We start from the raw sequence: 15016 nt of genomic DNA, 5'->3' as shown, positions 1-15016 counted from the left end.
ATTTTCATATTCCACGTATTCAATTGTCTTCCCCCTAACTTCAAGTAACAACCCCTTGATTCCCAGCATACTTCATATTATTTATATCTGATCTGTCATTTTATTTTTCCCGAGCCAGCCTTCACTTCATTCAAATTTATATATGAAATATATATAAATATAATAAATATTTAAAAATCTAAATACCTTTTTTTTTTATTTATTTATTAAAAATTACGCAACTCATCTTTTATAATTTTATTTTTTAAATAAAATGACAAAAAGTATGACATATATACCGATGGAAATATTAGAAAAAATATTATCGGAGGTACCGGAAGTAGAAAATTTGTTAAAGCTACGTTTGGTCTGTAAATTATGGTACGACGTTATAGAAAATATATTAGAAAAATCAATTATATGGGAAAATATATCAAATAAAAAATTAGGCGCGTTTTATAAAACGTCACTTATTAAAAAAACATTTCCGAAATATTCATTCGAGCATCAATTATATATAAGAGATCAAAATATATGGCGGGGAATTTGTCGAATGGGAGCCAAGTATTCGGAAATAATTGAATCCGGATTGGATAAATTTAAAGTGATTGAAAAATTACCAATTGTTGAGGGTAGAATTGTCAAGACTTCGGTTTGGGGTAAGTATTTAATAATATCTATCATAAGTCTTAATAAATAATCGAATGTATTTATTATATTACAGATAATTTAATTGCCGTAATAACAAATCGGAAATTAGTTTATTTTTATGACTTCAATGACTTAAATAAACCATTTTTTAATATTAGATGCGATGAAAATATATCTGATGTTGTATTTTGGTATACAGGTAATTAATAAAAATTTTTTTTAATAGAAATCTAAAAAAAAAAAAACAAATTTGAACTGGTGCCATATTACCCCGCTTGCGGTGATTGACAAAAAAAAATTTCAAGGTCTAAAACTTGTAGAAAATTAGGAGAGCTTTTAAACGAATACCAACGTGACCTACTTATTTTAATTATCATCAAAGATTTACATATATTTTAATTTAAATGTCTTGAGATATATATGGGTTTGAAATAATAGAAAATAAATATGGGTTGTTGGTACTCGTTTGAAAGGCCTTGCAATTTCCTACGCGTACATAACACAAAAACAACGAAAAAAAAAAATTATTTGTTAATTTTTAATTTTTGAAAATTCGAAATTAAAAAAAATTTTTTTCACTTTTTTAGATAGAAAATTCTGTACCCTTTCAACTGAATACTCACAAGCAATATTTATTTTACTATTTATACTATATACTTATATATTTTTAATACAAGAATATAAATATATGTGAATATTTTAAATGATTAAAAATAAATATGTCATGTGGGTATTCGTTTTAAAGGGCGCGAAATTTTCTATATACCTAGATAATTCAAAATTTTGTATCTAAGTTATCTAACCGATAATTGAAATTGTTACAGATACCGAAGTAATTATAGCCGTATTAAGATTATTAAATAAATTAATATTTTGGAATCTTGATACTAAAAGTCAAATACCAAGTGATGAATTTTTTGGTCAAAATATTTGGTAACAAAATAAATAAAATTATTTAAAATGTTTATTATTAATATTTAATTTTTTTTTTTTTGTTTTAGTATTGGAACAATAAATAATTTTTTTTCTGAGTACAATGGACTAATTACATCGTACAAGTACGATAATAATAAAATAATAATTGATCAAACTTGTCAGATAAATATGAAAAATACAAATGACAGAAATGAGAAAATTGTTGCCATTAATTCTAATGGAATTATAGTATAAAAAAAATTTTTAATTTATTATTTAGGTTTTTTAGAATTTTTAATTGAAAATCAATAAAAATTTTTACAGCTTTCTGCAATTAAATTCATAAAATATGAAAATGAATGTGGGACAGAAAATTTTGTTCTGACAGTTCCGTTATCTAATGGATCAAGATTGTCTTTTCATGACAAAAAAGAATACTGTAAAATACCAAGTAAATTTCCAATGGATTATGACTGTGATAAAATAAAATTTATCCACGCTGGCTGGTATAATACAGCAGCAACTGCTGTAGCAGGTAATTAATTTTTTTTAGCTGAATATCTTTTCAAAATTTAATTTTAAAAAAATATCAATGATACTATGTGAATGTTCGGTAAATTTCTGTTAAAATGAGTACCCACAACCCTATATTTTAAAAACTTCAATTTTTCAAATTTTCAAAATTAAATTTTTTCAAAAATTGAATATATTGATGTGGGTAGTTGTTTTAAAAGAAATTTTAATCTCAATTCTAAATAACACATCAAATTTTTCACATGTCAATTAGTCGTTTGAAATAAAAATACGATAATACATATTTTGAATTTTTTGATATAAAAATTTTCTTTTAAAAAACTGATTTTAGAATCTATCAGCATGTCGAATTTCATTTGAAATGAGTACTCACAAGCTTAAGTTTTAAAAATCTAAACTTTTCAAAAATTTTGGAAAATCAAATTTTTCAAAAATTGAATATATTGATGTGGGTACTCATTTTGAAGTAAATTTTATTTTGAAAACTAATTAGTCTACGATAATTTTCTTATTAGTACTCTGCAATCATAAGACATCAAAGTTATATATATTCAAAATTTTTATCATTTATTTTGTAATTAACGCAAGTTTGGAAATTTATCAAAGCTTTTAAAAATTTATCTTTTTCTTAATTAATTAATTAATTATTTTTTCAGAGCCTTATTTATTAACATGTTATATAGAATGGTATTTACACGATTTAAAAAATCATATCGATGGATTCGTGTCAGCAATTTTAATGTACAATAATATTTTTATCCTCGGATTTAGTACAGGTAATAATTAAATTAATTAAATTGTTTTATATAAAAAAAAAAAAAAATTAATTCTTCTAATAAATTTTCAGGAATAATTTATTTATTTTTTATAAAAGATCCAAAAGATCTCCAATCTCTCAATTTGTTCAATAAAAATAAAAATAAAAAATTAATAATCAATAATGATAACAAAGCTATCATATGTTTAGATATAATTCAAGTAGACATGGAGCCATATATAATTGCATCCACTGAAAGTGATATTTACATCACTCAATTAATATAAATAATTTTTTTTTATTTTATAAAAATTGTGCAATTTATTTGTATTTTAAAAAAAAATCAATTAATTGTAATTTAATTGTATTTATTAATTTGTAATAAATATTACGTCCAATTGTAAATAAAAAAGAAAATTTTTACATTAAAAACTTGTCTATTTTTTTCTTTTCTCAAGTGGCCAGACTTTTAACGACAAGTTGATGCAAATCAACTGCCGTCATTTGAATGTAATTTGACATAAAAATTTGGCGTCAATTTCGAGTGAAACTTAACATCATTGTCTAACAGTAAGACAGGTAGTCAAATTGAATTCAAGTTACAGACAATCTGCTGTCAACTTAACCGCGACTTTTTGCTGTTTAACATTTGCTTTCAAGTTGGCTTCAAAATACGGCCGTCTTTAAGTTAACTTAAGAGTATGTTGGCTATCAGGGTAATTAAAAGACTCGATACAAATGACGGCAAAAAGTAAATTAAAAATAGTGATAAAATAAGTCATCCAAATGACTTTTTAATTGACGAAAGACAGGAAAAATAACACAAATTTTCTTTGTCTTAGAGGAGCAACAATGAGTGTGAATGTAGCAGACATCAGACAAATTTAAAATTATTAATAAGTAGAGTAAATAATTCAAAAATGATATTTATAAAAAATGCACTTATTAATTATTAAATTTTTTAAATGCGCATTTTTTTTAAATTTTATTTTTTTAATTATTTACTCTCTTTATTTATAATTTAAAAATTGTCTGATGTTTGCTACATTCGCACTCATATTTAAAATTATAAATGAATGGGGTAAATAATTTGAAAAATAATATTTATAAAAATTTATTATTTTCAAAATTTTTTAAAAGTGCACTTTTTTTAAATTTAAGTTTATTAATTATTTACTCAATTTATTAATAATTGAAAATTTGATGTCTGCTACATTCAAACTCATGACCAATATCCCCATATCTTATTTAAACCAAAAAAGGTGACTTAGAGACAAAAAAAAAAATTTGTTTTATCCAGTTGAAAGACAGCTTAAAGTAGTCTGTGTGGATGTATTCGGAAATGCTTCAGCAGTAGCTGGATCATCGAATAATGCACCAAAAGAAATCAATTTATTAATTATTTATATTACTTGCGCGGTAAATTTAAATCTTTGGAAAATAAATTATTAGAAATTGGAGAAAAATAAAAATCGTGTATCAAAATAAAATGGCGGCAGAATATGATAGAAAAATATTCAAAAAATTAAAAAAAAAAACACTTGAGTGTTTGAACAAACCTTGGTGGGGAAATAATATGCAGAAGGGTGTCCTAATACACTTGGAGATTTGAATTAAATTGCTCCAAGTGTATTGCAGCTAAAAAACGTCACTTAACTGCTATTTCCCACCAGACGATGCCAGATGATTTTGCTCAGGAACTTGGAAGATATCAGCATCAGCCATCAGCAACACTACACTAGCACTGAACACTCAACACTCAACTGCACCACAGACACTTTGCACAATTTAAATTTTACAAACACTGCACAATTTAATTAAACAATAACTATGAACAATAAATTTTATGGATAATTACGCGACGTAACTGCAATACTGTGTTTCAGTTCAAACGTAAAGAAGGATCTGGACTACTACTGCCATTCTCGATGATACTGACTGCCGCTATTGAACCGTCAGTTGATGTGTAGCAATCGATTTTGCAATTCATCGACCACCCTCCACTTTAGCAAAAACTTGAACGTTGAATACAGCGACGCGCAGTAGCGCCAACTTGGCGCGAAATTTCAAAATTGTAATTTAATAATTTTATCAAAAATTACTGTGTCAATAATTATATTTATTAAGGTGCATTCGGAAATGCCCTAGCTCTAGCTTTTAGTAAATGACAACTCTTGACTAGACCTAGAGCTAGAGCATATCCAAATGCACCCTGTGTTACTAGGATTCTACAAATCAACAATTCAAATTTTCCCGCCAATAATTCAAATTAAAAATCTCGCGCCATCTTACAAATAAGTAAACAAACTTAAATAAAAACTGCCAAAAAAATTAATTAAATATATTTTTGACCCCCTGTGTTCATACTTGATCCATTTTAATGTTATTTAACAAAATATACATATACTAAATATATATTAACTATAAATTGTAACTAGACAAGGAAATATAAATTCTTTTACACACGCGCAGGAGACAAATCGAGTGGTTGTGATTTTTTTTGTGTGCCGACTCATTGCATATATATACATATACATAACCACACATTACATATACATAGACAAATATATATATATACTTTATTTTATCGGACAAAAAATTCATATCAAATTTCAATATAAAAAAAAAAAATTTAGTAAAATTTAAATAAAAACTCGTGATAAAATTAAAAAATAATATAATTTTGCGCAATTTAAGTGCTTCAAATATTTTATATATTTTTAATAAATATATATGTATTCTAATATATAATACAATATTATTTGTGGTGTGTGCTTTTATAACCTCAAAATAATCCAAAATGATTATCACGTTGAAAAATTTACAGCAACAAACTTTTACTATTGAAATAGACAGTAGTAAAACGGTAATTATTTATTATTAATTAATTAATCATTATTATTTATAATTAACCTATTATTTTTATTTTTTAGGTAAAAGAGTTAAAAGATAAAATTGAAGTCCAAGAAAAATTTCCTGCTTTACATCAAAAATTAATTTATGCTGGTAAATATATGTGCATATAGAAGTATTACGTGTGATTTTTATTGATGTGATTAATTTATCATATATATATATATATATATATAAATATATGTGATAAATTGTTTATGTAAATTCATAGTACGCGCGCGCTCCTCGGACTTTTTTTTTGAATGGAAAATAAAAAATTGGAGTTTAGTTCAAAAAAATATAAATTCTGGGTAAACTAATGAATATATGACAAACATGTATAGAAATGATTTTGTAGATAATTAAATTCTCGAGAAAAAAGGCCTGATTACATTTTAATGTATGTCTAATTATTTTGGGGTAAAATTAATAGTTTACTTGGAAATTTTAATTTAATTGGCTGAGGAATTAAAAATAAAAAATTATGGATTTTAAATTTCAAATTCTGGGTAAACTATTAGAGTTACGGCAAAAATGACTCAATACAATTTTGTGGGGAATTGAATTTACTACAAAAAAGTCCCTACCAATTTTTCTGTAAATTCAATAGTTTACTTGGAATTTTAAATTTAAATCAAATTACTCGATAGACCAAGAAAATTAAATTCTTAGTAATTTTTTTTATCTTTAAATTTAAACTCCGACTAAACTATTAAAGTTACGATAAAAATGACCCAGTACAATTTTGTAGGAAATTAAATTGCCTACAAGAAAGATTTCAACGATTTTTTCATAACTCTAACATTTAGCTCTTGAGAGTTAAATTACTGTAAAAAAAATTAAATTTACTCCCAAATTTATTTCTCAACTACAGATTATTAATTATTAATTCATTGAACAGGTAAAATATTAGTTGACGATGAACCCTTATCTCAATATAATATTGACGAGAAAAAGTTTATTGTTGTTATGGTAACGAAGCCCAAAGTAGCCGATAATACAAGTACAAGTAACCCAACAGAAGATGCATCATCTACTGCAGCTAAAGAACGTACATCCAGGTAATTTACTCATTCAAAATTTTCAGGTGTCAATTGGTATCAAGGTCGAAATTTCCTCTGGAACGAGTACCCACATCAATATATTCAATTTTTTAAAAATTTAATTTTTTTTTGTCAAAAAAAATTAAAGTTTGCAAAGTATTAGGTTGTGGGTATTCTTTGGAACGGAAATTTACCGTTCGTCACGGTTATGATACTAAAAAATTTTAATTTTGGCTTTAATTAAATATAATTACACTTTAATTAATTTCTAATACTTATATGGATTTTATTTTTTTTTTAAATAGAGATTCAACAGCAGCAGTATCAGAACCATCACCTGTAACCCGACCAACTCCAGTAGTCCAACAGCCAACTGAACAAGCTGCTGCTGCAGCATCTGCTGTAGCTGCGATAACTGAAGCTGCAGCTAGAAATCAACCTGAAAGTGCATTACTTACAGGAGATGCTTACAATACTATGGTTAATAATATTATGGATATGGGGTATGTATTCATAATAAATATAGGGGTAGGAGGGGTAAAATGGAGTACTCCCAAAATTTTATAAAAAAATTTTTTTTTATAAACATTCTAAGATTACTTTTGTAAAAATAATTAAATTTTTTTTTTTACCGTTTTCGAAATTTTTTTTTTTTTTTGAAAAAACTGATGGTACAGTTTTATTCAAGAGATGATTCTATGAAGTTTGAGTACCCACATCGATATATTTTGAGCATCATAAAATTCACAATTTATTTAATATTCAGAAATTTTTTTTTCACCTTTTTTAGAGGATGCCCTATTTTGCCTGCAAAAAATGTTTTTTTTTTTTTTTAAACGGCAGCTGAAAATTTTTTCCATTCACTTTGAATATCGATAATATAGATAGACATGTGTATTAATATATATATATGATATTTTAATAGATATGAACGTGAACGAGTTGAACAAGCATTACGTGCAAGCTACAATAATCCTGATCGTGCTGTCGAATATTTAATAACTGGAATACCGGCACAATTATTTGACGATTTACCGGATGACAATGCGCCAGAAGGTGCAGATGCTATTCTTGAACAAGGAGGTGGTGAAGCTGGTGGTGATCCTCTTGCATTTTTACGCTCCCAGCCTCAGTTTCAACAGATGCGTGATGTTATACAACAAAACCCTCAGTTGCTTAATGCTGTCTTGCAACAAATTGGACAGTCGAATCCTGCATTGTTGCAATTAATTTCTCAAAACCAGGATGCATTTATTCGTATGCTCAATGAACCGGGTAATTTTTTTTTTTTTTTAAGTAACAAAACTGGAACACTCATGGGGAAGAAATATTACAAAATTTAATTACATATTGTAAATTTTTGAACTTGGGAATAAGAATGTATAAATATGTGAATATTTTTTCATTTTTGAGATACTTAAGTATATGCATGTTGATGTGCGATAAATTTCCTGTAAAATGAGTACCCACAAAACTATATTCTAAGTACGTTAATTTTTTTCAAAATCTTAAAATTGAAATTTTGAAAAAATTAAATATTGTCATGTGGGTACTCAATCAACAGGAAATTTTATACTGAGTAAACTCATTAACTTAAAAAAGGTAAAAAATTTACTCGGTTTGGTAAAAATCCAAAAAATGAAATTTTACATCATAAATTTTTTTTTAATTTTCTAGATTTTATTTTCTACCATTACTATCTTAAAGTACAGTAAATTTTCATTGAAATGAGTACCCACAACCTTATAATCCGAGCACTTTATTTTTTTTCAAAAATTCAAAAAAAAAAATTTGAAAATTTAAACATAGTGATGTGGGTACTCATTCAACGCAGAATTTCACTCTGATGAACACTACCTGTGTCAAAGTACACAAAAATAAATGATCAATAAGTAAAACTTTAAAATCATGACCAAAGTAATTGATTATTTATTTATTTTATTTAAATTTTCTAGCTAGAGCAGCTGGTGCTGGAGCACCATTGACAGGATCAAATCAAGCCGTACGTGGTACCGGAGGAACTGGAGCCGGTGCAGATGCCGTCAATCCAGCAGGAGCTGGAGTCATACCAATTTCTCCCCAAGACCGTGAAGCTGTCGAACGATTAAAAGCACTAGGTTTCCCAGAACATTTAGCACTTCAAGCATATTTTGCTTGTGAAAAAAATGAGAATCTCGCTGCTAATTTTTTATTATCACAAAATCTTGATGATTGAATATGTTAAAAAAAAAAATAAATAATAATAATAAACAATTTTATTGATTACAATTAACAATAACAATTAATGAGTAATAAAAACTAAAAAAAAAAAGTTTTTTTCCAGTTTGGAAAATTTCAACGCATTTAAATTTTCGAAGTAATAAAAAAGTTTAAATGTCAATTTTTGAAAATTTATTTATTGATTTATTGTTTAAAATTGACAATTAGCTTAAAAATTAATGAATAATAAATAAATTATATTTAAAGTAATTAATTAGTTTTGTTCAAAAATAATTAAAATGTAACTTTTAAATAAATTTTTTCTTCACTTAATTATTATTAATAAATGACTTTTTTTTTGCAAATGTAATTTTTTTTTATTAGTGTGGTGTTTCTTAATAATAATAATATTAATAATAATAATAATAATAGTAATAATAATAATAATTTTTTTGTTAATATATATAATTTTGAAAATAAAAATTATAATGAATATGCCGTAATTTTTTTTTTCGTTCTAGAATTAATTTCTAATTCCTCTGATTACTTCTCAACTTCACCACCAGGTGGCGCTAACTCATATTCTGTTCGCATGTCGAGTTGTATAAAAAAAATGTCCTATTGATTTAAAAAAGAATGACAGAACTGATTAGATAAACTCCCCAAAAGAAAATTTTAATATGGCTGTCAAAAAAAAACTTGGTTACAATTTCCCTTCAATTTAAAATTTAAAAAAAAAATTTTGACAAGGTCCATAAAATCTCTGGGTATTTACAAAATTACTAGGCCAATTTTACCTTCCTTGCTTTTACATGCAGGAAAAAATTTGTAATGGCGGCCTTCCAATGGAAAGCTTCAATTCCGAAAACTTAATAGTTAGAATAATAATAATAATTTTTTTTTGTTAATATATATAATTTAGAAAATATAAATGATTATAATGTATATACGTCGTCAATATTTTTTCTTTTTTCGAATTAATTTTTCCACTTTTTAGTTGCTTCTTAATTTCGCCAACAGATGGCGTCAATTGATTTTCTGTTCACACGTCGAGTTGCATAAAAAAATTCTTCAAGTTGATTTAAAAAAAAAATAAAAGAACCGATAAAATGAGCTTCCGAAAAAAAAATTTTTAAATGGCTGTCCAAAAAAATTTTGTGAGGTCCATAACGCCCCTACTAATTCCAAAAATTCAATTCCAAAAATTTTCATTTTTCGTGCAAAATTTTCAAATAAATTTTTATTATTGCATTCATGTTCTACTAGCATAGAGCTCCATAACTTTTAGCTTTAATCCAATTATAATAAAATCTAATATTTCGAAAAATAACCGGGGCTTCAGGAAAATTACAACCCATTCTCCAGGATTTTATACCAACAAGTTCGCCATTTATCATTAAAGGATTTCCTAAATCACCAGGACAGTTACTAACGTCGCCATCTTTGTAATTATTAACCGCACAAAGTCGTGCATTACTTGTAACATTACCCATAAATGAATAATAACTATTGCAATCTTCATCTGAAATGATGCTCCAGTTACTTAACCTCAAATTATTCAGAGCCTCAACTTTTTTGTCGATCCACTCGACAACAATGGCCTCCTCATTAATCACAGCTGATTTTTCAATATTTTTTAACCCTATGCAAGTCCGATTACGGGTGTCATTAAAAATAATAGCATGTGAAAGACGAATTCTCGCAATATTACCGTCCGGTAGGGTACAGTCATTAATTTTAAATGAATCGTGTAATTCAATTGACTGAGCATAGTATGTTGAGCCATCTTTATAACGATTTTTACTGCCAGCTTGAATTGAAAATAATTTATTTGGTAGTGAAGATTTGAATGAATAAACACATTGGGCTGATGTTAGAATATCCCAGTCGGTAATTATTACTCCGCTGCAAATATGGACGCCATTTAATTTTATACTGACCATATAAGGCGCTAAGTAATTATTATTATCATCGTTTAGGAGAGATAGTGGTTGAGTATCGTAAGTGTATTGTATAGAAGTTGAAGATGTTGGAATTATAACTGTAACAATTGAATTAGTCGTAGTTAAAATTTAATTTTGATTGACCATAAGTGAAAATTGAGACACGAAAATTTTTTCAAGGCTAGATTTTATAATTTTTTTTTTAAGTTAATCAGTAAATAGTACGTATGATCAGTGAAAATAAGTACTGATGATCAGTGAACAGTACTGGTGTTCAGTGAAAAGTGCTAATAAGTAAATTTTTGGTAAGCAATAGTTGCAAGTATGTTACTGATGATTCAATCAGTGATATATACTTCGGACTATTTCTGCAGTTAACTGTTCAGTGATTAGTATTCTTCACTGATTCGTTTTTTGAGCCATTTAAATCTAGGGCACTACGAGTAATACCGAAAATACGGATGAAATATTGTAGATTAATTAAAGGAAAATATTCACTTTTATGATGATAAAGTAAAAATTAGAAAGTACTGATGGTCAGTGAAAATGATAAAAATTAGTAAATTTTTAGTAAGAAATAGTTGCAAGTATGTTACTGATGATTCAATCAGTGATATATACCAGGGACACTATTTATCCGGTTAACTATTTCACTGATTAGTATTCACTGATTAGTATTTTTCACTGATTCGTTTTTTGACCGATATAAACCTAGGTTACAATGAGAAATACCAAAAATATGGATGAAATATTATAGATTAATTAAAGGAAAATATTCACTTTTATGACGATAAAGTAAAAATTAGAAAGTACTGATGGTCAGTAAAAATGATAACAATTAGTAAATTTTTAGTAGGACATAGTTGCAAGTATATTATACTGATTCAATCAGTGATATATACTTGCGAGACTATTTGTGCAATTAACTATTCACTGATTAGTATTTTTCACTGATTCAATATTTAAGTGATATAAACCTAGGGCTTAAAACTGAAAAGTACTGATGATCAGTGAAAAATACTGACAATCTCTTGCCTAAAAAATCCGATAAATTATTATAGCTATATACTAAAAATTAACAGAAAAATAGTCACAGGTATATCACTGATTAAATCAGGGAATATTTACTGATGGTCAGTAATTTTCACTAATTCATTTTAAAAGAGTATTAACAGGTATTTTAACGTGTTCCAATTTTCTTAGTAACAATAAATAATAATAAAATTACCGCTTAAAATTGCGAAGAAAACAAAACTAATCACTGAATTAAACATCTTTATGTTGCTTCTATTAAAAAGGTTATAATTATGTATTTTCGCTGAAAATTTTCTTTTTATATGTAGTCACATTAATTATCTGTTGCAGATTATCTGACTTCCTTTAAATAAAATATTTATTGATATCCGGCAGGGAAAACAAAAATGAACTGCTAAGAAGCAATACGATTTGTTACGCGTGTTAATTATCTCTAACCTTCACCCGGATAACCTTTTCTTAGGTTAATCCCACTCGACTTTTTTTTATTTTCCACTTACTCTTTTACAAATAATGGGATTCACACATGCGCTTATTTTATGAAACTTTAATCTCCGTGAGTAAAAATTTTTATTTTTCATAAATTTTAAATAAATCTAACTGTTGCATTTTCTCTCATGGCATAACTTTCAGGAAAATTTTATTACAATTTCATACAACAATTAATCGATTAAGTTCCAAAAATACTCATATATTTTCATATGGGGCATTGAGTAAATCAATTTTTTAAATCAGGGAGACTTCAATTTATTGAACTATACTTATATGTCACATTCTAAAGCGATTTTTTAAACGCAAGTTATTCATGTTTCAAATTTAGGGTCAAAATCTTATGACCTGATAGTAGTTATCTTCAGTTTGCTTCTGTAATACAAATAGTTGATGAATATTTGTCCATTAATTAAATATTTTATGAAATTAACTGATCAGCATTGTATTTTATTGTTACACTTTTACAAAAATTTTAACAATATTAAAACATTGAAATTTTTGACAATAAACAAAACTACTGACTACTTACTGGCAGTAATTTATTTTCCATTGGTTTTATTCCAGTGTTACTTTTAATCCAATCTAAATGAGAAGTAATATTTGTAAAAAGAGCCGGCGCCTCAGGGAAAATGTAACAATCTGGTTTCCATGATTTAATACCAACTAAGTACCCATTAACGACCATGGGGTAACCAACCTCATTAACAGTGCAAGGATTATTTATAAGATTATTAGCATTAACCCCACACATGACACCAGGAGGAATTCTATTCAGAAAATAATAATAACTTCCACATTCAGTTTCAGGAATGATGTCCCAATAATTTTTCTCAATGTAAACTGAAAATCTGTCATCGTTAAAATAATCATTCCAAGCCGTTACATCAACCCGTTTATTATCTGGTATTAAATTACCGCGGCTCAATTTAATCGGCTGACGAGTTTCGTCTAAAATTAATTTATCTTGTAATTTTATTAACCCGATATCATAAATTGGAATTTTACATTCATTAAATTTAAAGGATCCGTGTTTTATTTGTTTGACTATTGAGTGAGTAGATCCATTGTAATAACGATTTGAACTGCCCGCGTGTATTTTTACTGATGTAGAAACTAGATTGTCGATGATACATTGTGCTGATGTAATGATCCATTCTTCATTTAGTATTGCTCCGCTGCAGAAATGGACACCGTGGGTTTGAATACTGACTTGCCAAGGAGCTTCTTCGATAGTCAGTAGGTTTTTTTCAATTGTCGGTGTGTTATTCAGTATGAAATTTAGGTTTTTTGATGTCACAGCTGTAAATTTTGTTTTGTTGAAAATATTTATGAGGAAATTATTTATTTTATTAATGTAGAGAAGAGTGGGGGAAAATGAAACTCTACTTTGTAGCGAAAAAGTAATTTTTTTTGTAAATGTACAGACAGTTTTTGTAAAAAAATACCACGTTGGTCGCACCGAATAGTACACAGAGAGAAGTTTATGGTAACCGTTCCTAGTACATTTATGAAATATCCCATACTGTTATGGTAATGATTACTTGGAATTATGGGATATAGACCCATATTTTCTGGGAAAAGTTCCCATAGGTATGGGAACGCTGAAAAAGAGATGCTAACTATTATCATCTGGCAATAGGGAATGATTACCATCTGTATGTGATAATCATTAACATGCTTTCTTGTTAACTATTTGTTTATCGTATAGTAATACTTACTATTGCCGATAGTAATAGTTACCATCTAGATAGTAATATTTCTTGTGTCTGAAAAATTTTGATTTTACATTCTAATGATTATCATCACGGATAATAATAGTTACTATTTAGATAAGAATGCTTACCATCTCGAATAGGAAAAGTTAACATAAAAGAATGAGAATCATTAAAACGTAAGGATGGGAATAGTTACTTCGTTAAGGTGGCAAGTATTACCATTTTTTTTTAGCGTGTAAGGATAATTTCCATAAACAAATAGGAACCAATCCTATAACCATATTGTAACGGTTTCTAAGTGCATATGAGAATAAACCCTATGGATCATGGTAACTATTCCTATAACATCATAGTAATCGTTCCCATTATACTATGGTAAATGTTACCATATATTATGGTAATCATTCCCATAATGTATGGGAATTATTATCATATGATTATGGTACGGGTTACCATACATGATATTATGGTAACAATTACTATAATATTATAGTAATGATTACTATAATATATATGGGTACCGTTCCTATAATCGACAATTAAAAAAAACCGGTTACCATGCATTAAGGGAACCATTCCCATAATATATTGTAATTGTTACCATAAATTTCTTTCCGTGTACAACCGTTTCGAAATTTCGACCAAAAACAAAATTATATATAATGTAAACTACAGATTAAAGTAATTAAAGTATATTATATTTACCAGTGGCTATTGTAAGTAAAAAAATTGACACAGCTTGTAAGTTCATTTTGATGATTTACTAATTAAATTTACTGACCAATGTACAGAAATATTGTTAGACAATATGTTATATATAGTGTTTATATATATGATATACGGATGACAATTATTAATATA

At 27.0% G+C, this 15016-nt stretch overlaps 4 protein-coding genes across 4 annotated transcripts; 2 read left to right on the top strand and 2 right to left on the bottom strand.

The window, feature by feature from the left end:
- The first annotated feature begins 104 nt into the window (after positions 1–104).
- Positions 105–3129, top strand: LOC103580917 (uncharacterized). The gene is made up of 7 exons (XM_008562850.2): positions 105–638; positions 704–829; positions 1455–1563; positions 1632–1794; positions 1870–2080; positions 2736–2855; positions 2927–3129. Exons 1-7 carry the CDS (start codon positions 254–256, stop codon positions 3121–3123), a joined length of 1311 nt encoding a protein of 436 aa, XP_008561072.1. The 5' UTR covers positions 105–253; the 3' UTR covers positions 3124–3129.
- Positions 3130–5194: 2065 nt separating this feature from the next.
- Positions 5195–9107, top strand: LOC103580918 (UV excision repair protein RAD23 homolog B). Its single transcript, XM_008562851.3, has 6 exons — positions 5195–5702; positions 5770–5842; positions 6630–6789; positions 7077–7274; positions 7697–8046; positions 8727–9107. Exons 1-6 carry the CDS (start codon positions 5637–5639, stop codon positions 8984–8986), a joined length of 1107 nt encoding a protein of 368 aa, XP_008561073.1. The 5' UTR covers positions 5195–5636; the 3' UTR covers positions 8987–9107.
- A 122-nt stretch (positions 9108–9229) lies between these two features.
- Positions 9230–12481, bottom strand: LOC103580919 (trypsin beta). Its single transcript, XM_008562852.3, has 2 exons — positions 12142–12481; positions 9230–11011 (listed from the first exon to the last, which is right to left on the bottom strand). Exons 1-2 carry the CDS (start codon positions 12185–12187, stop codon positions 10233–10235), a joined length of 825 nt encoding a protein of 274 aa, XP_008561074.1. The 5' UTR covers positions 12188–12481; the 3' UTR covers positions 9230–10232.
- Positions 12482–12571: 90 nt separating this feature from the next.
- On the bottom strand, positions 12572–14972 carry LOC103580920 (hypodermin-B). Its single transcript, XM_008562853.2, has 3 exons — positions 14861–14972; positions 12970–13739; positions 12572–12812 (listed from the first exon to the last, which is right to left on the bottom strand). The coding sequence occupies exons 1-3, from the start codon at positions 14904–14906 to the stop codon at positions 12771–12773; spliced, it is 858 nt and encodes a 285-aa protein (XP_008561075.1). The 5' UTR covers positions 14907–14972; the 3' UTR covers positions 12572–12770.
- Positions 14973–15016: the final 44 nt, after the last annotated feature.

The sequence above is a fragment of the Microplitis demolitor genome, chromosome 4 (assembly GCF_026212275.2).
Source record: "Microplitis demolitor isolate Queensland-Clemson2020A chromosome 4, iyMicDemo2.1a, whole genome shotgun sequence".
Taxonomy (NCBI): Eukaryota; Metazoa; Arthropoda; class Insecta; order Hymenoptera; family Braconidae; genus Microplitis; species Microplitis demolitor.
Note: the sequence above shows the minus strand (reverse complement) of the source record. Positions and strands in the feature narration are given on the sequence as shown.